At 39.8% G+C, this 25,462-nt stretch overlaps 1 protein-coding gene and 1 long non-coding RNA gene across 2 annotated transcripts; both read left to right on the top strand.

Annotated features, from left to right (window-relative positions):
* Nucleotides 1-326: 326 nt before the first annotated feature.
* On the top strand, nucleotides 327-18,333 carry LOC307251521 (uncharacterized protein). The gene is made up of 14 exons (XM_080028889.1): nucleotides 327-457; nucleotides 3,056-3,175; nucleotides 3,966-4,128; nucleotides 4,546-4,738; nucleotides 5,516-5,611; nucleotides 6,475-6,570; nucleotides 7,630-7,725; nucleotides 8,591-8,686; nucleotides 9,345-9,440; nucleotides 10,302-10,397; nucleotides 11,263-11,358; nucleotides 12,215-12,310; nucleotides 17,965-18,093; nucleotides 18,202-18,333. Exons 2-14 carry the CDS (start codon nucleotides 3,064-3,066, stop codon nucleotides 18,307-18,309), a joined length of 1,473 nt encoding a protein of 490 aa, XP_079885015.1. The 5' UTR covers nucleotides 327-457; nucleotides 3,056-3,063; the 3' UTR covers nucleotides 18,310-18,333.
* A 2,450-nt stretch (nucleotides 18,334-20,783) lies between these two features.
* LOC307251332 lies at nucleotides 20,784-22,347 on the top strand. Its single transcript, XR_013844902.1, has 3 exons — nucleotides 20,784-20,839; nucleotides 21,458-21,595; nucleotides 22,247-22,347. It is a non-coding gene; the product is annotated as an uncharacterized lncRNA (long non-coding RNA).
* Nucleotides 22,348-25,462: the final 3,115 nt, after the last annotated feature.

Here is a 25,462-nt window from a genome sequence, read left to right as displayed (position 1 = left end):
AATGCTTTGCTGCTAATAAGGAGCTAATTTTAAGGTAGGCCTAATTGAACCAATTAACTGCAAAGACAGGATAAATACTATCAGCACCAAATATTAAACATGATACATAATTCTAAATCAATATATTCACATGTCAAATATTAAAATCCAAAAGTTTAAGTTTTAGTTTAAAGTTTATCAGTATACCTCTTCTAAAACATTTTCTAAGTATGTCGGAGGTGCTAATGCTAAGCTAAAAATGTAGCCATGCTTATAGCACAATTCCATGGGTTGCCTGAATATATTTACAGTCACATGCCCGGTGCGGACGCTGCAAACCGAAGTGTGAGAGTACCGCCCGCACAGGAGGCGCTTACTATTCAAACCAAGCGCTCCTTGACGCCGAGTTGACGGCAGAGCTGTGCTGGGAAAGCACGTCGGCATCTCAGTTTTGGCATGCGGCTGCTGTTGCAGTAAGGTAAGTTATGCTGCCATTAAATGTTGATTATCACTGCGCTTTTGATTGTCATAATGTTATTGATAGAAGTGATTTAGTTTAGTAGCTGTCTGCTGTTCATGTTACTTCGGAGGGGTGACTATGTTTAGCTAGCGATCTAGCTATCTTAAATTGGCTAACAGGTGCGGGCTGCCTTGACTGACATTTTCGAATAGCGGGCTGGCTGAGTAGGGTCCAGCTGCAGCCCCGGAGACAAACACCGTGGCGTGACGGACGTGATTTTTGACTATTTAGCTTCCATGACATGTCTGCTACGTCACTCATGTGCCCTAACCCTAACCACCCAGCTATGATGCCTGAACCTAATCCTCAAAACAATATAAATAACACAAACTTAGTAGCATATCGGTCTGCGGTCTTTTTTATTGTTTGACGTGACGTACTCAACATGGCTGCCGCGGTTCTGCCGCTGGCTTGAGGGTGTAACGATCCATCGATGTAGATCGATCCAACGTCGTATGCTTTTATTTTGAGAATGTCCTTGCTCGGGTGTTTGTGACACTATTTCCGCCAGACCGCACCAGGCTTTTCTCGCTTGTGTCGTGTGTGATTATCAAAGTTCATTTCGAACACTAGAATCCATCAGTAACATACCTATCGGTGTTGGCACCATGGGGGAGAGGATCATATATCCCCGCTGACAGATCCGTCGAACCGACGTTACCCGGGCAGCGCTCGACAGGCTCGCGGGGGTTAGCAGCCGAGCTAGCGGGACATTTGGGCTGTTATCCCCGCGGGCTGTCCAGCTGCCCGGCTCGCAGTGTAAAGTTCCAAGAATGCGCGGCTCGGCTGCTCTCTCAGCGGTGAGAAGCTCCTGCACTCCCCGGGGCGGTCACCCTCTCCGCGGGGTGAATGTACGAACTACAGCAGCCTCAGCTAAAGAGGATAGCTCTATTAGGCTAATGAGCTAAGCTAAGGAGGAATCCACCAATCTGTGCCCTGAAACCCCACACGGCCCAAAACTACTCAAATGTCACTCCAAGCATTGTTTACTGCCGCTACACCTTAAGATATGAATAATAAGAGATTGAAAGATATTAATCTTATGAAAGATATTAATCTTTCAATCAAATAATTCAAGCTAATATTTTTTTTAGCTGTATTTTATAAGGAAGTCCCCTTGACATTAAATAAAATGTCATCAAAAAGAGGGAAATGGCTGAGGTAGCAGTTTAAGTTTGTTTATCCTGTTAATTTCAAGATCTTTAGTGTTCAGAATGAATAAAAATGGATGAAAATTATACAAACGATTAAGAAGGCTATATCAACATGTATTTTTCGATAATGAGATAGGCCATCTTGTGTTAAATGGGCCTATAATATCGTCTTATATCGATCGCAGGCCCCTGAATCGAATCGAATCGAAATTGTATCGCAGCAGATATCGGCAAATATCATATCGTTGTCTAATGAATCGATGTAATATCGTATGGTGATGAAAGCAGCGATGTACACCCATAGGCTTGACCGCAGTCTGGTTGCGTTGTCTGGTTAGTTAGTTAATCTCAACAACAACGCACATTATACTCTCATCCGCTGTCTTTCTGCTCCAGTCAATTATCTGCCTGTCTGCTGTGTCTGTGTCGCTGATCTCGGCGTTAAAGTGAGCGAGTTTGTGCCAACACACTTCGATAGTGCATTTAGCCTACTCGCTTTTTTTCTGTTCACCGCTACAGCAGCGGGTTAACACTAGAAGCCTCTATTGAAGGGATTGGCGGTCGCGCTGCGTTCAGCACTGGATAAAAGGTGAGAGGTCGCGGCTCGCGGGACGCGATCTGTCCTCTTGTCCACTGCAGAAAACAGCTGTTAAGTGTCATTCTAGTTGAGGCGCTGCTTTAATTAATCGCAGAAAAAAAAAAATCCCCGAATATTAAGGGGACTATTGGCGGATTATCAAATTTATCATCATCACTCGTCGTTCTGCCTGACAGCGCGCCGTATTGCGGGCCCATTTTTGGCTTCTTTTTTCTTTCTTTCTTCTTCTTTTTCCAATTGGTAGTCAAGGCTGGCGGAAACACTGTCGTGTCAGTCGCGCTGGAGGAAAGTTTCCTCAGCAGAACTTCTGTTCTCTCCACGATGAGCTCAGACTGCGCAGAGTGTCACCTGTCAGTGTTCAAAGCACCACGAGTTATGAAAAAATAACCAGTAGGTTACTAGATAAATTAGCCCTCTTCCTCTGAGTTATGAACTTCAAACAATTTTTGAATAGGCTACACCACTGTTGGCAAGAGTTGGAGTTCAATTAAAACTAAGCTTATTCAATCATTAGCCTATCAATTTAAAATCTTTAGCCTACTGTTCAGTGCACTCTCTGATAGCCAACTTTACAGTATATTTAATGTTATTTAATCAGTTCTGGTTCTTTGCATCACGTGATTTTATTTCCAAAGTCACTGACCAAAAGTATTCTGACAGTACAGTACAGACACTGCTGCCCTATGCTGATGTCCCATTCATCCAAGTGCCTCGATAAAGTTATTGCTGTAAATTGGCATGTATATTGGTGTGTACTGTAACGGTATGGCTTTCTGGTCAAATTAAAACTGTATCTGATTAAAGGATTATTGATGGCTGCAAGGAGACGCAGGACGCCTCCTTTACAGGATGCAAGAGATCTCGCTGCCAGGGGTCTGGACAAGACAGCAGAGTTGGAAATGAAATACATCAGTTCTTTTAAAGGTAAGTTGTTTGGGTTTAGTTGCATAGCATACAACAGTGCATGTTGTGAGGGCACACAGGTGGTCATTTGAGTGGGTACCAATTTAAATTTGTGCTTTTTCAGAAATGGTAGTGTTAGTCTGTGGCAGGTTTAATGTTCAAGACAAATCCTCCTATGTACAAATAAAGTAGCCTGATCTTTAATCTTAAATTCCTGTTTAATGTAATGTTGTTACAAATGTATATCTGAAAATCAAAGCTATAAAGTCCCAAATCTATAATGGATCTCTATAATAGGCTGAGCTGAGGCAGGGAGGGACATTTAAAAAATGTACCTGCAATAGTGTGTGGCCCAGAAAAATGCAGGGCTCCACACTTATTTATTTTACCCACTGTTCTGAAAAAAATGTCCCAAAACCAAAGGTTGTTTCTTTACGTTATTATTATCTAGTGGTATAATGAAATTATCGTTCACATGTTAGAGTCTAGAAAGTAAATTATTATCATTGTTTTCCTTAAATAATAGGTTTAAAACAAAACTTATCTGTAAAGTTATCTGCAAACTGTAAAAAACTGACTAAATAAATGTGAATGTAGAAATACAGTGTAGCATTATCAGGGAACAAAATGGAGTGGGTCCCCTACTTGCATTGATAGAGAGCTTGGTGATTTTTTTTCAAATTTTATGCATCAGAGATGAGCATCACTGCGCAATTGAAGAAATAACACCTACTTATGCTACTTCTAGGGATATTAAAAATATAACTGTAAAGCTTTCAGTGGTGTATTGTTTTCTGTATATGTGCACTAGGTCGAGGGGTGTTTGCCAAGGCCAATTTCCAAAAAGGCGACTTTGTGGTGGAATATAGAGGGGAATTGATAAATTCTGAAGAGGCAAAGAGGAGAAGGAGAATATATCATGGGAGGTGTGCAGTCTTCATGTTTGACTTCTCTTGGCAAGAAAGAACATGGTGGTAAGGCTTAGATTACATTTTACAGGAACAATTTAATATTTTAATGGCTCAAACATGTGTGTAGGAAATACACTATTTATACATTTAATTTATTAATCACTTGAGATTGATACAACATTTGTGAATGGGGGCACGACCAACATTCTTTTAGCTCATTGACTAATCCGTAGGAAATTAATCCAAGTCGAGTCAACAAGGTTAACTGAAATCAATATCAGTTAATTGTAACCATTTCAGTTCAATTAATTTAATCTCAAAACTGTAGTAGTGACTTCTAGACACAGTTATCATTTGTTTTCCTGAGTAAAACAATCCTCCAAAGACAACGGCATACTGTTATGTATTTCGCTAAATATTTCAACAATCAATGATATGAATTTGTGGAGCCTTTATAAGTAATTTATTTTATGTTTGAAGTGTCGATGCAGCACAAGAAGATGACAGTCTTGGAAGGCTGGTCAATGATGACCACATCCATCCAAACTGTCGGATGAAGAAGGTCGTAGGAGAGGGCAAGCCACATCTCTGTCTCTTTGCTCTGAGGGACATTAATACTGGAGAAGAGATCACCTATAACTATGGAGGCACTGACTGGCCTTGGAGGAAACAGGTTTGTCAAAATCATTGTCTCTCATTTGGATGACTATTGATGTTGAACATTAAAATAAATGTGTGGATCAGAATGATGCACCATTTCTTTTCTTAGATTTGAACCAATACTGGTGTTTCTGCCTCTGATTATCTTTCGTTTTGTGTAGTTCAGGATTGCAGGATGTTGAAGTCTGCTCTGTACAATATATTATTTTGGATTAATTGAATTAAAGCAATTCAAGTTTACACTGTGCTTAGTGTAAATTATTGTGTATAAAAAAGGACAAGCTATTTATATATTCTTGCTTTTGTCACTCTGTCTTGTTTCCAGTGAGTTATATCTGACGAATAAGGTGATGTGTATATTAGACTTGACTTTCAGGGACGAGGAATAGCAATCTTGATGAGCTTTTGTAAAACCTCTATTGTTATTAATGTGACTGGTCAAACTTTAACTTTAACCTTGTTTCCTTTGATTGCTGCAGAATTGCAATTGAAAGCACATTTTGGTTTTGTTTGGGTCAGTATGACTGGACATAAATGAGCATTCCTCAGCTTTACTTGTTGTTAACTGTAATGGGAACAGTAGGCAGCTTATTAATGTTAGAAATCAGAAACAACTTAAACATTTCAAAAGTATAACTGCTTTGTGTCAGATGGAGGAAATCTTTAAGTAATACAACCACAGTCATTGTTGGCCATATTGTGTATCTACCCATGGTTGATGTTGTTGTGCAACTGAAATGGTGTCACTGCTCACTAACTGCTCAATAATAATTCTCAACTGATTGTTCAGGTTAAAGGAGTCTGCTTTGCCCCTGAGTCTTCTGAGACTGACACCTGCAGATCCAAAGATGAGGCTCTTCAGGGACCTTCATGCGACCAGATGCAGGTACGAATTTCTGTCAGAATGTATTTAAATGTCTATCATTCAACTATACTTTAGCTCTAAGCTTTTCTTCTTTGATTGCTGCGGTCTTTTCACTAGAAGACACATTTTGGTTTTGTTTGGGTCAGTATGATTGGACATAAATGAGCATTCTAGTTTTTATGACTTGATGAGGTCCAATCAGAGTGCTTTAAGAAGACCAGTGTCAGACACACACGTTTCAGGTCTTCATGAGTTGTGGGGTCCACGGTCACTGAATAATATTTTACTATTTTAAGTTGACTTATCTTCATTTTTCTGTCCTTAAACTTAACAAAACACCATCAATAACATGCATCCTTGAGCTTGAGCTTGGTTTTACTCTCTACCAGACAGACCAGCTGTTGGTCTGAGGTCAGTTCATCTTGTCCAGTGTCAGACACACTTTTCAGGTCTTCATGAGTTGTGGGGTCCACAGTTACTCAGTAATATTTTATCATTTTAAGTTGACTCATCTTCATTTTTCTGTCCTTAAACTTAACAAAACACCATCAATAACATGCATCCTTGAGCTTGAGCTCAGTTTTACTCTCTACCAGACAGACCAGCTGTTGGTCTGAGGTCAGTTCATCTAGTCAGACCTCAGCTTTACTTGTTGTTAACTGTAATGGGAACAGTAGGCAGCTTATTAATGTTAGGAATCAGAAACAACTTAAACATTTCAAAAGTATAACTGCTTTGTGTCAGATGGAGAAAATCTTTAAGTAATACAACCACAGTCATTGTTGGCCATATTGTGTATCTACCCATGGTTGATGTTGTTGTGCAACTGAAATGGTGTCACTGCTCACTAACTGCTCAATAATAATTCTCAACTGATTGTTCAGGTTAAAGGAGTCTGCTTTGCCCCTGAGTCTTCTGAGACTGACACCTGCAGATCCAAAGATGAGGCTCTTCAGGGACCTTCATGCGACCAGATGCAGGTACGTATTTCTGTCAGAATGTATTTAAATATCTATCATTCAACTATACTTTAGCTCTAAGCTTTTCTTCTTTGATTGCTGCGGTCTTTTCACTAGAAGACACATTTTGGTTTTGTTTGGGTCAGTATATGATTGGACATAAATGAGCATTCTAGTTTTTATGACTTGATGAGGTCCAATCAGAGTGCTTTAAGAAGACCAGTGTCAGACACACACGTGTCAGGTCTTCATGAGTTGTGGGGTCCACGGTCACTGAGTAATATTTTACTATTTTAAGTTGACTTATCTTAATTTTTCTGTCCTTAAACTTAACAAAACACCATCAATAACATGCATCCTTGAGCTTGAGCTCAGTTTTACTCTCTACCAGACAGACCAGCTGTTGGTCTGAGGTCAGTTCATCTTGTCCAGTGTCAGACACACTTTTCAGGTCTTCATGAGTTGTGGGGTCCACGGTTACTCAGTAATATTTTATCATTTTAAGTTGACTCATCTTCATTTTTCTGTCCTTAAACTTAACAAAACACCATCAATAACATGCATCCTTGAGCTTGAGCTCAGTTTTACTCTCTACCAGACAGACCAGCTGTTGGTCTGAGGTCAGTTCATCTACACACTTTTCAGGTCTTCATGAGTTGTGGGGTCCACGGTTACTCAGTAATATTTTATCATTTTAAGTTGACTCATCTTCATTTTTCTGTCCTTAAACTTAACAAAACACCATCAATAACATGCATTCTTGAATTTGAGCTCAGTTTTACTCTCTACCAGACAGACCAGCTGTTGGTCTGAGGTCAGTTCATCTAGTCAGACCTCAGCTTTACTTGTTGTTAACTGTAATGGGAACAGTAGGCAGCTTATTAATGTTAGAAATCAGAAACAACTTAAACATTTCAAAAGTATAACTGCTTTGTGTCAGATGGAGGAAATCTTTAAGTAATACAACCACAGTCATTGTTGGCCATATTGTGTATCTACCCATGGTTGATGTTGTTGTGCAACTGAAATGGTGTCACAGCTCACTAACTGCTCAATAATAATTCTCAACTGATTGTTCAGGTTAAAGGAGTCTGCTTTGCCCCTGAGTCTTCTGAGACTGACACCTGCAGATCCAAAGATGAGGCTCTTCAGGGACCTTCATGCGACCAGATGCAGGTACGAATTTCTGTCAGAATGTATTTAAATATCTATCATTCAACTATACTTTAGCTCTAAGCTTTTCTTCTTTGATTGCTGCGGTCTTTTCACTAGAAGACACATTTTGGTTTTGTTTGGGTCAGTATATGATTGGACATAAATGAGTATTCTAGTTTTTATGACTTGATGAGGTCCAATCAGAGTGCTTTCAGAAGACCAGTGTCAGACACACACGTGTCAGGTCTTCATGAGTTGTGGGGTCCACAGTTACTCAGTAATATTTTATCATTTTAAGTTGATTCATCTTCATTTTTCTGTCCTTAAACTTAACAAAATACCATCAATAACATGCATCCTTGAGCTTGAGCTCAGTTTTACTCTCTACCAAACAGACCAGCTGTTGGTCTGAGGTCAGTTCATCTTGTCCAGTGTCAGACACACTTTTCAGGTCTTCATGAGTTGTGGGGTCCACGGTTACTCAGTAATATTTTATCATTTTAAGTTGACTCATCTTCATTTTTCTGTCCTTAAACTTAACAAAACACCATCAATAACATGCATCCTTGAGCTTGAGCTCAGTTTTACTCTCTACCAAACAGACCAGCTGTTGGTCTGAGGTCAGTTCATCTAGTCAGACCTCAGCTTTACTTGTTGTTAACTGTAATGGGAACAGTAGGCAGCTTATTAATGTTAGAAATCAGAAACAACTTAAACATTTCAAAAGTATAACTGCTTTGTGTCAGATGGAGGAAATCTTTAAGTAATACAACCACAGTCATTGTTGGCCATATTGTGTATCTACCCATGGTTGATGTTGTTGTGCAACTGAAATGGTGTCACTGCTCACTAACTGCTCAATAATAATTCTCAACTGATTGTTCAGGTTAAAGGAGTCTGCTTTGCCCCTGAGTCTTCTGAGACTGACACCTGCAGATCCAAAGATGAGGCTCTTCAGGGACCTTCATGCGACCAGATGCAGGTACGAGTTTCTGTCAGAATGTATTTAAATGTCTATCATTCAACTATACTTTAGTTCTAAGCTTTTCTTCTTTGATTGCTGTGGTCTTTTCACTAGAAGACACATTTTGGTTTTGTTTGGGTCAGTATATGATTTGACATAAATGAGCATTCTAGTTTTTATGACTTGATGAGGTCCAATTAGAGTGCTTTAAGAAGACCAGTGTCAGACGCACACGTGTCAGGTCTTCATGAGTTGTGGGGTCCACGGTCACTGAGTAATATTTTACTATTTTAAGTTGACTTAGTTTCATTTTTCTGTCCTTAAACTTAACAAAACACCATCAATAACATGCATTCTTGAATTTGAGCTCAGTTTTACTCTCTACCAGACAGACCAGCTGTTGGTCTGAGGTCAGTTCATCTAGTCAGACCTCAGCTTTACTTGTTGTTAACTGTAATGGGAACAGTAGGCAGCTTATTCATGTTAGGAATCAGAAACAACTTAAACATTTCAAAAGTATAACTGCTTTGTGTCAGATGGAGGAAATTTTTAAGTAATACAACCACAGTCATTGTTGGCCATATTGTGTATCTACCCATGGTTGATGTTGTTGTGCAACTGAAATGGTGTCACTGCTCACTAACTGCTCAATAATAATTCTCAACTGATTGTTCAGGTTAAAGGAGTCTGCTTTGCCCCTGAGTCTTCTGAGACTGACACCTGCAGATCCAAAGATGAGGCTCTTCAGGGACCTTCATGCGACCAGATGCAGGTACGAATTTCTGTCAGAATGTATTTAAATATCTATCATTCAACTATACTTTAGCTCTAAGCTTTTCTTCTTTGATTGCTGCGGTCTTTTCACTAGAAGACACATTTTGGTTTTGTTTGGGTCAGTATGATTGGACATAAATGAGCATTCTAGTTTTTATGACTTGATGAGGTCCAATCAGAGTGCTTTAAGAAGACCAGTGTCAGACACACTTTTCAGGTCTTCATGAGTTGTGGGGTCCACGGTTACTGAGTAATATTTTACTATTTTAAGTTGACTCATCTTCATTTTTCTGTCCTTAAACTTAACAAAACACCATCAATAACATGCATCCTTGAACTTGAGCTCAGTTTTACTCTCTACCAGACAGACCAGCTGTTGGTCTGAGGTCAGTTCATCTTGTCCAGTGTCAGACACACTTTTCAGGTCTTCATGAGTTGTGGGGTCCACGGTTACTCAGTAATATTTTATCATTTTAAGTTGACTCATCTTCATTTTTCTGTCCTTAAACTTAACAAAACACCATCAATAACATGCATCCTTGAATTTGAGCTCAGTTTTACTCTCTACCAGACAGACCAGCTGTTGGTCTGAGGTCAGTTCATCTAGTCAGACCTCAGCTTTACTTGTTGTTAACTGTAATGGGAACAGTAGGCAGCTTATTAATGTTAGGAATCAGAAACAACTTAAACATTTCAAAAGTATAACTGCTTTGTGTCAGATGGAGGAAATTTTTAAGTAATACAACCACAGTCATTGTTGGCCATATTGTGTATCTACCCATGGTTGATGTTGTTGTGCAACTGAAATGGTGTCACTGCTCACTAACTGCTCAATAATAATTCTCAACTGATTGTTCAGGTTAAAGGAGTCTGCTTTGCCCCTGAGTCTTCTGAGACTGACACCTGCAGATCCAAAGATGAGGCTCTTCAGGGACCTTCATGCGACCAGATGCAGGTACGAATTTCTGTCAGAATGTATTTAAATATCTATCATTCAACTATACTTTAGCTCTAAGCTTTTCTTCTTTGATTGCTGCGGTCTTTTCACTAGAAGACACATTTTGGTTTTGTTTGGGTCAGTATATGATTGGACATAAATGAGCATTCTAGTTTTTATGACTTGATGAGGTCCAATCAGAGTGCTTTAAGAAGACCAGTGTCAGACACACACGTGTCAGGTCTTCATGAGTTGTGGGGTCCACGGTCACTGAGTAATATTTTACTATTTTAAGTTGACTTATCTTAATTTTTCTGTCCTTAAACTTAACAAAACACCATCAATAACATGCATCCTTGAGCTTGAGCTCAGTTTTACTCTCTACCAGACAGACCAGCTGTTGGTCTGAGGTCAGTTCATCTTGTCCAGTGTCAGACACACTTTTCAGGTCTTCATGAGTTGTGGGGTCCACGGTTACTCAGTAATATTTTATCATTTTAAGTTGACTCATCTTCATTTTTCTGTCCTTAAACTTAACAAAACACCATCAATAACATGCATCCTTGAGCTTGAGCTCAGTTTTACTCTCTACCAGACAGACCAGCTGTTGGTCTGAGGTCAGTTCATCTAGTCAGACCTCAGCTTTACTTGTTGTTAACTGTAATGGGAACAGTAGGCAGCTTATTAATGTTAGAAATCAGAAACAACTTAAACATTTCAAAAGTATAACTGCTTTGTGTCAGATGGAGGAAATCTTTAAGTAATACAACCACAGTCATTGTTGGCCATATTGTGTATCTACCCATGGTTGATGTTGTTGTGCAACTGAAATGGTGTCACTGCTCACTAACTGCTCAATAATAATTCTCAACTGATTGTTCAGGTTAAAGGAGTCTGCTTTGCCCCTGAGTCTTCTGAGACTGACACCTGCCGATCCAAAGATGAGGCTCTTCAGGGACCTTCATGCGACCAGATGCAGGTACGAATTTCTGTCAGAATGTATTTACATATCTATCATTCAACTATACTTTAGTTCTAAGCTTTTCTTCTTTGATTGCTGTGGTCTTTTCACTAGAAGACACATTTTGGTTTTGTTTGGGTCAGTATGATTGGACATAAATGAGCATTCTGGTTTTTATGACTTGATGTGGTCCAATCAGAGTGCTTTAAGAAGACCAGTGTCAGACACACTTTTCAGGTCTTCATGAGTTGTGGGGTCCACGGTCACCGAGTAATATTTTACTATTTTAAGTTGACTTATCTTAATTTTTCTGTCCTTAAACTTAACAAAACACCATCAATAACATGCATCCTTGAACTTGAGCTCAGTTTTACTCTCTACCAGACAGACCAGCTGTTGGTCTGAGGTCAGTTCATCTTGTCCAGTGTCAGACACACTTTTCAGGTCTTCATGAGTTGTGGGGTCCACGGTTACTCAGTAATATTTTATCATTTGAAGTTGACTTAGTTTAATTTCTTTGTCCTTAAACTTAACAAAACACCATCATTAACATGCATCCTTGAGCTTGAGCTCAGTTTTACTTTCTACCAGACAGACCAGCTGTTGGTCTGAGGTCAGTTCATCTAGTCAGACCTCAGCTTTACTTGTTGTTAACTGTAATGGGAACAGTAGGCAGCTTATTAATGTTAGAAATCAGAAACAACTTAAAGATCAAAAGTAAAACTGCTTTGTGTCAGATGGAGGAAATCTTTAAGTAATACAACCACAGTCATTGTTGGCCATATTGTGTATCTACCCATGGTTGATGTTGTGCAACTGAAATGGTGTCACTGCTCACTGACTGCTCAATAATAATTCTCAACTGACTGTTCAGGTTAAAGGAGTCTGCTTTGCCCCTGAGTCTTCTGAGACTGACACCTGCAGATCCAAAGATGAGGCTCTTCAGGGACCTTCATGCGACCAGATGCAGGTACGAATTTCTGTCAGAATGTATTTACATGTCTATCATTCAACTATACTTTAGTTCTAAGCTTTTCTTCTTTGATTGCTGTGGTCTTTTCACTAGAAGACACATTTTGGTTTTGTTTGGGTCAGTATGATTGGACATAAATGAGCATTCTGGTTGTTATGACTTGATGTGGTCCAATCAGAGTGCTTTAAGAAGACCAGTGTCAGACACACACGTGTCAGGTCTTCATGGGTTGTGGGGTCCACGGTTACTGAGTAATATTTTACTATTTTAAGTTGACTTATCTTAATTTTTATGTCCTTAAACTTAACAAAACACCATTAATAACATGCATCCTTGAACTTGAGCTCAGTTTTACTCTCTACCAGACAGACCAGCTGTTGGTCTGAGGTCAGTTCATCTTGTCCAGTGTCAGACACACTTTTCAGGTCTTCATGAGTTGTGGGGTCCACGGTTACTCAGTAATATTTTATCATTTGAAGTTGACTTAGTTTAATTTTTCTGTCCTTAAACTTAACAAAACACCATCAATAACATGCATCCTTGAGCTTGAGCTCAGTTTTACTTTCTACCAGACAGACCAGCTGTTGGTCTGAGGTCAGTTCATCTAGTCAGACCTCAGCTTTACTTGTTGTTAACTGTAATGGGAACAGTAGGCAGCTTATTAATGTTAGAAATCAGAAACAACTTAAAGATCAAAAGTAAAACTGCTTTGTGTCAGATGGAGGAAATCTTTAAGTAATACAACCACAGTCATTGTTGGCCATATTGTGTATCTACCCATGGTTGATGTTGTGCAACTGAAATGGTGTCACTGCTCACTAACTGCTCAATAATAATTCTCAACTGATTGTTCAGGTTAAAGGAGTCTGCTTTTCCCCTGAGTCTTCTGAGACTGACACCTGCCGATCCAAAGATGAGGCTCTTCAGGGACCTTCATGCGACCAGATGCAGGTACGAATTTCTGTCAGAATGTATTTACATGTCTATCATTCAACTATACTTTAGTTCTAAGCTTTTCTTCTTTGATTGCTGTGGTCTTTTCACTAGAAGACACATTTTGGTTTTGTTTGGGTCAGTATGATTGGACATAAATGAGCATTCTGGTTTTTATGACTTGATGTGGTCCAATCAGAGTGCTTTAAGAAGACCAGTGTCAGACACACACGTGTCAGGTCTTCATGAGTTGTGGGGTCCACGGTCACCGAGTAATATTTTACTATTTTAAGTTGACTTATCTTAATTTTTCTGTCCTTAAAATTAACAAAACACCATCAATAACATGCATCCTTGAACTTGAGCTCAGTTTTACTCTCTACCAGACAGACCAGCTGTTGGTCTGAGGTCAGTTCATCTTGTCCAGTGTCAGACACACTTTTCAGGTCTTCATGAGTTGTGGGGTCCACGGTTACTCAGTAATATTTTATCATTTGAAGTTGACTTAGTTTAATTTTTCTGTCCTTAAACTTAACAAAACACCATCAATAACATGCATCCTTGAGCTTGAGCTCAGTTTTACTTTCTACCAGACGGACCAGCTGTTGGTCTGAGGTCAGTTCATCTAGTCAGACCTCAGCTTTACTTGTTGTTAACTGTAATGGGAACAGTAGGCAGCTTATTAATGTTAGAAATCAGAAACAACTTAAAGATCAAAAGTAAAACTGCTTTGTGTCAGATGGAGGAAATCTTTAAGTAATACAACCACAGTCATTGTTGGCCATATTGTGTATCTACCCATGGTTGATGTTGTGCAACTGAAATGGTGTCACTGCTCACTAACTGCTCAATAATAATTCTCAACTGATTGTTCAGGTTAAAGGAGTCTGCTTTTCCCCTGAGTCTTCTGAGACTGACACCTGCCGATCCAAAGATGAGGCTCTTCAGGGACCTTCATGCGACCAGATGCAGGTACGAATTTCTGTCAGAATGTATTTAAATGTCTATCATTCAACTATACTTTAGTTCTAAGCTTTTCTTCTTTGATTGCTGTGGTCTTTTCACTAGAAGACACATTTTGGTTTTGTTTGGGTCAGTATTGGCGCTTTTCCACCGCATGGTATCAGCTCGACTCGACTCGACTCAACTCGCATTTTTGGCGTTTCCACCGCAATTTCATGGTACCTGGTACCTGCTAGCGGCTGCTTTTTTAGTATCACCTCGCTCTAGGGACCAAGCGAGCTGAGTCGAGCTAAAAGGTGACGTCGGCAGACGGCCGGCCGCTGATTGGCCAGAGACTACCGTCTGCCGGCTTCATTCTGTTGATTATTCTCCCCTTGATTCTCAACAACTCTCCGGGACTTTTATGTGTATTTTGTCTCGCCGCGTGCAGCCTTCTTTGGCTCTCTTTCATTTGATTTGCATCACAGACCCGATTTTTTTCTCTCCATATATTCGCTAAGCTCACCCATTTGTGTTGGCTGTTGGGGAAGTTACTTTGAACATCCGAGAGGAGACATAGCAGCTAGGCTAAATAGCCTATAGCAGCAAGCTGGGACAGACATGATAGCGAGCGATTACATTACAAGCCTCGGACTGCACTGATTAACTCAATAAAATATTCAGGCTGAGACATGGCTTGCATTTGAAAACACGTATCCTGAAACAAGCACTTAACAGTCAACTTTATCATGCCCGTGTTTACGTGCATAGGGATGTACGTGACGCATCCCTACAGCTGTGTGGCAGTCACACATCAGGACACACACCCTCCCTTTTAACGGCCCGTAGCAATATTCTTCTACTTCTTTTAGCAAACAGATACAAGGGGAGTATTTTCTTAAACATTTCTCATCCGTGTTTTTGGCGGTTGGTTCAGTTAATAGTGCAACAACTGCTCGTAATTTCTGCTTTGCTACTTGACTCCGGAGTTGGCTTTCAGCCCCCTTACGACAACCCCGCCCACGTCCAGGAGGTACTATTTTCGGTGGAAAACGACCCGTGCTGCTACCAAACCAAGTTAAACTGAGTCGAGTTGAGTCGAGTCGAGCTACATTTTCGGTGGAAAAGCGCCATATGATTGGACATAAATGAGCATTCTGGTTTTTATGACTTGATGTGGTCCAATCAGAGTGCTTTAAGAAGACCAGTGTCAGACACACACGTGTCAGGTCTTCATGAGTTGTGGGGTCCACGGTCACCGAGTAATATTTTACTATTTTAAGTTGACTTATCTTAATTTTTCTGTCCTTAAAATTAACAAAACACCATCAATAACATGCATCCTTGAACTTGAGCTCAGTTTTACTTTCTACCAGACAGACCAGCTGTTGGTCTGAGGTCAGTTCATCTTGTCCAGTGTCAGACACACTTTTCAGGTCTTCAGGAGTTGTGGGGTCCACGGTTACTCAGTAATATTTTATCATTTGAAGTTGACTTAGTTTAATTTTTCTGTCCTTAAACTTAACAAAACACCATCAATAACATGCATCCTTGAGCTTGAGCTCAGTTTTACTTTCTACCAGACAGACCAGCTGTTGGTCTGAGGTCAGTTCATCTAGTCAGACCTCAGCTTTACTTGTTGTTAACTGTAATGGGAACAGTAGGCAGCTTATTAATGTTAGAAATCAGAAACAACTTAAAGATCAAAAGTAAAACTGCTTTGTGTCAGATGGAGGAAATCTTTAAGTAATACAACCACAGTCATTGTTGGCCATATTGTGTATCTACCCATGGTTGATGTTGTGCAACTGAAATGGTGTCACTGCTCACTAACTGCTCAATAATAATTCTCAACTGATTGTTCAGGTTAAAGGAGTCTGCTTTTCCCCTGAGTCTTCTGAGACTGACACCTGCCGATCCAAAGATGAGGCTCTTCAGGGACCTTCATGCGACCAGATGCAGGTACGAATTTCTGTCAGAATGTATTTACATGTCTATCATTCAACTATACTTTAGTTCTAAGCTTTTCTTCTTTGATTGCTGTGGTCTTTTCACTAGAAGACACATTTTGGTTTTGTTTGGGTCAGTATGATTGGACATAAATGAGCATTCTGGTTTTTATGACTTGATGTGGTCCAATCAGAGTGCTTTAAGAAGACCAGTGTCAGACACACTTTTCAGGTCTTCATGAGTTGTGGGGTCCACGGTTACTGAGTAATATTTTACTATTTTAAGTTGACTTATCTTCATTTTTATGTCCTTAAACTTAACAAAACACCATTAATAACATGCATCCTTGAACTTGAGCTCAGTTTTACTTTCTACCAGACAGACCAGCTGTTGGTCTGAGGTCAGTTCATCTTGTCCAGTGTCAGACACACTTTTCAGGTCTTCATGAGTTGTGGGGTTCACGGTTACTCAGTAATATTTTATCATTTGAAGTTGACTTAGTTTAATTTTTCTGTCCTTAAACTTAACAAAACACCATCAATAACATGCATCCTTGAGCTTGAGCTCAGTTTTACTTTCTACCAGACAGACCAGCTGTTGGTCTGAGGTCAGTTCATCTAGTCAGACCTCAGCTTTACTTGTTGTTAACTGTAATGGGAACAGTAGGCAGCTTATTAATGTTAGAAATCAGAAACAACTTAAAGATCAAAAGTAAAACTGCTTTGTGTCAGATGGAGGAAATCTTTAAGTAATACAACCACAGTCATTGTTGGCCATATTGTGTATCTACCCATGGTTGATGTTGTGCAACTGAAATGGTGTCACTGCTCACTAACTGCTCAATAATAATTCTCAACTGATTGTTCAGGTTAAAGGAGTCTGCTTTTCCCCTGAGTCTTCTGAGACTGACACCTGCCGATCCAAAGATGAGGCTCTTCAGGGACCTTCATGCGACCAGATGCAGGTACAAATTTCTGTCAGAATGTATTTACATGTCTATCATTCAACTATACTTTAGTTCTAAGCTTTTCTTCTTTGATTGCTGTGGTCTTTTCACTAGAAGACACATTTTGGTTTTGTTTGGGTCAGTATGATTGGACATAAATGAGCATTCTGGTTTTTATGACTTGATGTGGTCCAATCAGAGTGCTTTAAGAAGACCAGTGTCAGACACACTTTTCAGGTCTTCTTGAGTTGTGGGGTCCACGGTTACAGAGTAATATTTTACTATTTTAAGTTGACTTATCTTCATCTTTCTCTCCTTAAACTTGACAAAACACCATCATTAACATGCATCCTTGAACTTGAGCTCAGTTTTACTTTCTACCAGACAGACCAGCTGTTGGTCTGAGGTCAGTTCATCTAGTCAGACCTCAGCTTTACTTGTTGTTAACTGTAATGGGAACAGTAGGCAGCTTATTAATGTTAGAAATCAGAAACAACTTAAACATTTCAAAAGTAAAACTGCTTTGTGTCAGATGGAGGAAATCTTTAAGTAAAATAATGGCAATCATCTTTTGTATCTACCTGTGGAATTCTTTTGTTTTTGAAATTGTCACTTTTCATCCCCAATGTTTCTGATCATTTAAACAAATCTGTTAAGTATGAGTCAAAGTATTTTCTTATAAGCACAGTACAGTTATGATGTTTTCATGTGACTTCACTAATTTATGAAGTATAAATTATTTTTATTTCATTTCCAGCTATAATTACGTTTTTTTAACAAAAGTAATACTTTATTATACTTGTGAATTAATTGATTGTCCAGTTGATAATTTATAGTAAAATAAAAATTGAAAGTTATCAAATCTTTTTTCTTCCTATAGGGCTCAGAAGACCCAGAACTTCACTCTCCAACTAAAAAAGTCAGGATTACTTCCCTTGTAAATTACACCGATTCTGATGAACCTCAGGCTACATCCACAAGTCCTGTGTCCCTAAATGCCAGCTTTCTGGTATTGTGATGTTTATACACTCGAACGTTTTCATGTCTTTCTTTATATCATTTTGTTCTTCGTCCATTGGTCAAAACTTTAACAAGACATTTCTTTCGGACACCCTAGATATCAAGTCCAAGTTCAGACTCTGAACATTGCCTCTCCAAAGAGGACCAAGTCACTATCCCAAGACTGAGGAGGACCAAAAGCATACAAGTAAGCAACACACAGTGAGGGAGAAAAGATGAATACATTGGCTTTACATTTCATTACTGATTGTTATTATCTTGAGTGGAGTAACAATAGATACTTTATTTAAGCTGACATACATTTAATTTACATTTTCTTTCTTAAAGATGGGCAACCGGATTCAATTTGATTCGGATGAGCTCTATGACACCTCAGGTGACAGTGGAGAGGAATATATTCCTCAGACTAGTACGGATCATTCTGATGATACAGACACAAGTGAAGTTCTTGAGCCAAATAAACGGATACCAAGCCTGGGCCAATGCCTAAAAATGAGAGATGTATGTCTCTCAAAAACGAAACTGAACAGTCATTCTTCAAAGCAGGTGCTGAACAGAGGACGCTCATGCTCAAGAAAAGAGAGAGTCTCTGGTGTGAGATGTAAAAGGCGACGCTTAAGCCATTCATCCTGTCCTAGAACACAAACCACTAGTGGGCACTCATCAAAACAGAGTGAAATGGGAGACACTGAAGTCCTATTTGAAAACGTAACGCCAAATCTAGATCAGAATCTTCCTGACAGTGCATCTTCCCTCCATATAGAAGATGGAGTGCCTGATGGTTCACTTTCCATACCTGCCGTCTGTAAAAAGGATAACGGGACAAGAATGTATAACAAAAAGCAATACTGTTTGTACTGTAAGTTAGCAGTTGGAAAAATGGCGAGGCATTTGGAGCGTGCTCATTTCAATAAGCCAGAGGTTGCACAGGCTCTGTCGTTCCCAAAAGGATCCAAAGAAAGACGAATGCACCTGGAACATCTGAGAAATAGGGGCAACTTTGCAAACAATGTTGAAGTATTAAATACTGGTCTAGGAAATCTTGTTCCTCGCAAGCAACCAAAACAGGATTCTCAAGCACAGAATTTCCTGCATTGTGTATATTGCCAAGGCTTTTTCACAAAGAAGGTCCTTTGGCGGCACATGAAGATCTGCAAGTTCAGGCCTGATGTTCAACAAAAAAAACCTGGCAAAACCCGTGTCCAGGCCCTTTGTGCATTTGCTGTTCCTCCACCTCCTGGTGTTGGAGTAGAGTTATGGAAGCTGGTAAACAACATGGTTCAAGATGAAGTGTATTCTGCAGTCAAATCTGATACATGCATCATAGAGTTTGGTGAGCATCTGTATAACAGGCTTGGATATGATGTTGGCAAACATGAATTCATTCGGCAGAAATTGAGAGAGCTGGGGAGGCTTCTGATATGCTCAAGGAAAACTACTCCTTTGAAGACCATGGAAGAGCACATCAAACCTGAGAATTTCATGCATGTTGTTCAAGCAGTGAAACACGTGGCAGGCCATGACAGTAAAACCAATGAATACAAGACCCCAAGTCTTGCTCTCAAACTTGGACATAGCTTGACAAAGATTTCAATGCTTGTTGAAAGCCGTGCAAATGTACAGAAGGACTACAGTGCAGCAAAAGATGCTCGGACATTCCGCAGCGTCTATGACACAAGATGGAATGAAATGGTATCGTCTGGATCACTGAGAACACTTCAGGAATCTAAGTGGAATGCCCCTCTGTTGCTTCCATTCACAAAAGACGTCCAGACCTTGCATTCTTATTTAGATGCGCAACAACAACAAAGTCACAGTAAATTGTCAACAGAGGCTTCGTCCCAGACATGGTCACTGCTGACTAAGATCACATTGACACAAGTCATTTTGTTCAACCGTCGAAGAGCTGGGGAGGTGTCAAAAATGCCCCTCTCTGCATATTTGTCTCAAACTCCATCGGGCCCCCAGGAAGATGTGAATGTAGCCCTCACAGACTTGGAAAAGAAACTCTGTCAACACTTCAGGCGGCTAGAGATAAGAGGAAAAAGGGGAAGAAAGGTTCCTGTGCTTTTGACCCCAGCAATGAAACAATCATTGGATTTGCTTGTCAGCAAACGGCAGGAATGTGGGGTTCCTCATGATAATGCATATTTATTTGCAAGACCAAGTGCATTTACCTGCTACCGTGGGTCTGATTGCCTTCGATACTATGCCAAGATCTGTGGTGCCAAAAGTCCTGAAAGTCTCACCTCTACAAAACTGCGCAAACAAACAGGAACTCTGTCTCAAGTTCTCAACCTCAGTAATACAGAGCTGGATCAGTTAGCTGATTTTCTTGGTCATGATATTAGAGTGCATCGTCAGTTCTACAGACTTCCAGAAGGCACCCTCCAACTTGCTAAAGTAAGCAAAGTTCTTATGGCTCTGGAACAGGGACGCATGGCAGAGTTCAAAGGCAAGACCCTGGATGAAATCAACATTGATCCTGACGGTACTAATTATTTTTCTTTCTCAACACTGTTGTGCATAAAGGAAAATTTGCTTATCTACATTATATAATATGTCTTGTGTTTTTCTTGGGCATTATTGGAACATCTCAGAATCAGAAGATTGCATTCGGCTTCCGCTAACAGTCATTTTCTTCCCTTCTACCCCTCTTCCAATCCCCCACTAACTCACAGAGAATGTGCACCTTGACAGCAACACGGAGGTGGTGTGTGATTCAGGCTCAGAAGGTAAGTATCTTATGAAATGTGATCATGTTTATGTATTGAAGGCTATCCATTTACTGTAGGGATGTCACGATCAAGTATCCATTTTAATTTTGGGTATATACCGATACTGAATCTGATTCTTATACTTACAATAATGTTTTTTTAATATGTATCTGACAGATCTTATTTTTAACTTTTTTGAGCTAATATTGAATAATTGGATCCTGGGTCACACATGTTAAGTTGACGTGAGTCATAAATTATAATTATTTGATATGGCTAAACATGATACGCTGCTAGCTGATTTTTGTGCACTGCTCTACTAATTAATTACTGCCATCAAGTTCAGTGAATTTCTGCAACCTCTATCAGAACTCACCAACCGGTGCATCCAAATTATTTACACATTGATTTCCACTTTATGCAGTGAAATTCTCCCATTGTAGAACTTCGTTGTAAAAGAGAGCAGCAATACAAGCAGGCTGAGGTGGCCAAACACCATAGAATACATTAAAGAAGGGATCGGACTTAGTCAATATCAATCTGTTTAAAGTATGCCCAGTTTGGCCCTGAGGCCAAATTTACTGTGATGTGACGACTAATATTAGTTTTTGTCACTTGTTTTGTCTTGGTTTTCAGAGGAGAGGAGTCAAGTCACATCCAGTCAGATGGAAGAGACGACAATGCCAGATGTCAGCCAAAGGGATACAGCACCACAGCAAGGCACCATGACACCTCCACAAGCCTCTCACCGCCAGTCATCAAAAAGGGACAGAGGTAAAGTTGATTGTTTCAAACTTTCGGCTCCGTATTTATTTTACCTACCTATCTAGATATCTATACGTATAAATAAAAAATACACAAGGTTATTTTATCCCAACAGACCTGTTTCATGGCTCACACCACTCCTCGGGGGATTTATTGAAACATTCGACCGACATTCAATATATGCTTACAGTGCATGTACATAGGGGGTGGGGGCGTGTACAGGTTGGCCTATCACGTGCTGGACAACAATGCTTTTCATCTATACCTGCAAGATGACACCAGTTTGTTAAGTGAAGATAGATCTGGCCTATATATAATGAACATTTTCTCTTTGATGCATAGGTTACAGTTCTTGCTTGCACTACTGTATGCAGGGCTAGAAGCAAGTACTTGGAACAGAGCACAAATTGCCTCTTTATGATACTGACAATGTAACTGAATCTACATCCAAAATTGATTAATCTTAAGGCATGACCATAGCACATGTACCAGTGTATCTTCATCCATACAGCACTTAAAACAAGCTGATACTAGCTGAGTCATTTGTGACCTGACGGGTCTTGTAAGTATTTTATTAAGTAAGCAACAAAATATGTTCCCTTCTGCTGTCAAACTCTTAAAATTAGTCTTTATTGACTTTTCTATTCTCTTGCTATACAGGTCGTCCACCTATCAAGAGAAAGGTGTGGGATAAAAAGGAGATCCTTGCTGTTGAGAAGCACCTGATGTCCTTCATCACTTCATGCCGTGTCCCTGGGAAGAGTGACTGTGATAAGTGCCTTAAGCTGGAGAAAGTAGCTCTCAAAGACAGAACTTGGTCTGCCATAAAATTCTACATTAAGAATCGAATCACTGTTCTCAAGAGAAAAGTTTGAAGTAATAACTTTATGTCGTTGACATACATGTTATGTTATTATGCTTGTTGTGTTACATGTTAAATCATATCCTTTTGTGGATAACTGCCGTTTGCAAGATAATCAGTATTTGGATACTGCTCAGTGTTCTTGTTAAAATATGATACTCGATATTTGAAAGCGCGGGGCGGCACAGTGGTGCTGTGGTTATGAATGAATGATATTTGAAAGCCTGGGGCTTAGTATTTTTAAGTTTTTGGTACAATGTGACCGTTTAATTTGCTGTTTTGTCCAACAGCCATTGGCATTTTTGTTTGAAATGTTTTGATACCTTAATTAGGTTACTTGAAATGAATGGTTGTTCCTTTTAACCATCAAGTAAAAGTTTTCAACTAATAGAATAAAACAACCATGATTGTATTGCCCATGGGCAATAAGTGCCTTAAGCTGGAGAAAGTAGCTCTCAAAGACAGAACTTGGTCTGCCATAAAATTCTACATTAAGAATCGATGTGTAAGTGCGTGTCAGTATAGTGTTCTTACTTTTGGGACTTGTGGCCTGTAATAACGATTACCGTACTTTTCGGACTACAAGCCGCAACTTTTTCCCCGTTTTTCAACCCTGTTATTACACAGCACAGTATATGTTCTGTAGCTACTAGGGATGGGCGTTAGTAATCGAGTACTCGAGTACTCCTCGTTTCAAATGATCTCGATTGGTGGATGAGGAAAATCGTTTTTTGTTTTCTTTAGTGTTTGTAGCCTTTAGGCCGGCCGGCGGGCCGCCCCTATTTTAAAATGTTATACGTGGACAAAACGGCACAAAACGGATAAAATAAAGTTTAACAAAATTAAATATTTTGATCCAAGTTAAATAAACTAAGCGTTGTGTCAAACAGAAACCGCAAATAACTGCCACCTCCGGGCAGCGCAGCCAGTGGTCTCCACAGCACCGCGGAGCTGAATGCGGTGCTGGAAAACATGGATAGTCACGTAAAGAAGCCAGGCTGACTTCGGGCACATTCGAGCAAATGACAGTTAAGAAGCCTTTATTATGGAATAGGCTACAGGATTGAGATTCAAAAGCCGACCGGTGTAACGGTCCGTTAACGAGGTATTAGTCGCGGTAATTAGTCACAGCCACAGAGTGAGCATACGCGGTTGGATATAGCCTACAACTAGCCTACTACTTCTACTGCTTTGGTGATTTATTTAGCCTATCTATGTGTTTAAATTGTAGGACAATAATTGTATTGTATTTGCTGCCCTTCTTATTTTAAATGGTGTCTATTTTGATTGTTAGCCAACTACAGCCCATGCTTTTTTTCTCTCTCTTTTTTTTCTCTCCACCGCAGACCTACTCGATCGGTTTAAATTGTGGCCCGCTTATTTAATTACTTTCAGTTAGGAAAATGTGTTTTAAACTTGTGGAAAATAAATCCTTACAATCATATGGTAACTGTGACTGTTTGACAAGAAGCATTAAGCGCAGGTTATTGGCTTTCTTGCGATGCACCGTTCTGCTGCGTTCTAAAAATTTAAAAAAGTTTAACGAGCAATCGATTGATCCTCGAGGAATGCAAGCGATCACACGAGTACCGTACTTTCCGCACTATAAGACGCACTGGACTATAAGCCGCAGGTGTTATAATGTTTAATTACCATATGTAAGAATTCGTGCACAGAGGGGATTGTCGGGAAAGAGATGGCTGCTTGAGGAAGCTCCCATAATGCTTCTTGTCAAACAGTCACAGTTACCATATGATTGTAAGGATTTATTTTTCACACGTTTAAAACACATTTTCCTAACTGAAAGTAATTAAATAAGCGGGCCACAATTTAAACCGATCGAGTAGGTCTGCGGTGGAGAGAAAAAAAAGAGAGAGAAAAAAAGCATGGGCTGTAGTTGGCTAACAATCAAAATAGACACCATTTAAAATAAGAAGGGCAGCAAATACAATAAAATTATTGTCCTACAATTTAAACACATAGATAGGCTAAATGACTCACCAAAGCAGTAGAAGTAGTAGTTGTAGGCTATATCCAACCGCGTATGCCCACTCCGTGTCCGTGACTAATTACCGCGACTAATACCTCGTTAACGGACCGTTACACCGGTCGTCTTTTGAATCTCAATCCTATATTCCATAATAAAGGCTTCTTAACTGTCGTTTGCTCGAATGTGCCCGAAGTCAGCCTGGCTTCTTTACGTGACTATCCAAGTTTTCCAGCACCGCATTCAGCTCCGCGGTGCTGTGGAGACCACACACTGGCTGCGCTGCACGGAGGTGGCAGTTATTTGCGGTTGCTGTTTGACACAACGCTTAGTTTATTTAACTTGGATCAAAATATTTAATTTTGTTAAACTTTATTTTATCCGTTTTGTGCCGTTTTGTCCACGTATAACATTTTAAAATAGGGGCGGCCGGCCTAAAGGCTACAGACACTAAAAAAAACAAAAAACGATTTTCCTCATCCACCAATCGAGATCATTTGAAACGAGGAGTACTCGAGTACTCGATTACTAACGCCCATCCCTAGTAGCTACAGAACATATACTGTGCTGTGTAATAACAGGGTCGAAAAACGGGGAAAAAGTTGCGGCTTGTAGTCCGAAAAGTACGGTAGTGAAAACACCCGTGCCCATCCCTAGTAGCTATTGCACTAAATGGTAACACTTGAATACGTTATGCAAATATGCAACTTGTTTGTTGAAATGTTAATAAATGGGAGCTTCCTCAAGCAGCCATCTCTTTCCCGACAATCCCCTCTGTGCACGAATTCTTACATATGGTAATTAAACATTATAACACCTGCGGCTTAGAGTCCAGTGCGTCTTATAGTGCGGAAAGTACGGTAACTTAAAAGATGATACTTTGTTGTGCAGTTAATAAGAGGATTTTATTGCCCGAGTCACAATGACATGGTTGTAATTGAGTAAACTTTTTGTTAAACACTCTGGCTGTTCATGTTTACTTGTTTACACAATTTCACAACAAAATATAAATCACCCTCTATATAGG

The sequence above is a fragment of the Ammodytes marinus genome, assembly GCF_949987685.1.
Source record: "Ammodytes marinus genome assembly, chromosome: 6".
NCBI classification, from domain to species: Eukaryota; Metazoa; Chordata; class Actinopteri; order Uranoscopiformes; family Ammodytidae; genus Ammodytes; species Ammodytes marinus.
Note: the sequence above shows the minus strand (reverse complement) of the source record. Positions and strands in the feature narration are given on the sequence as shown.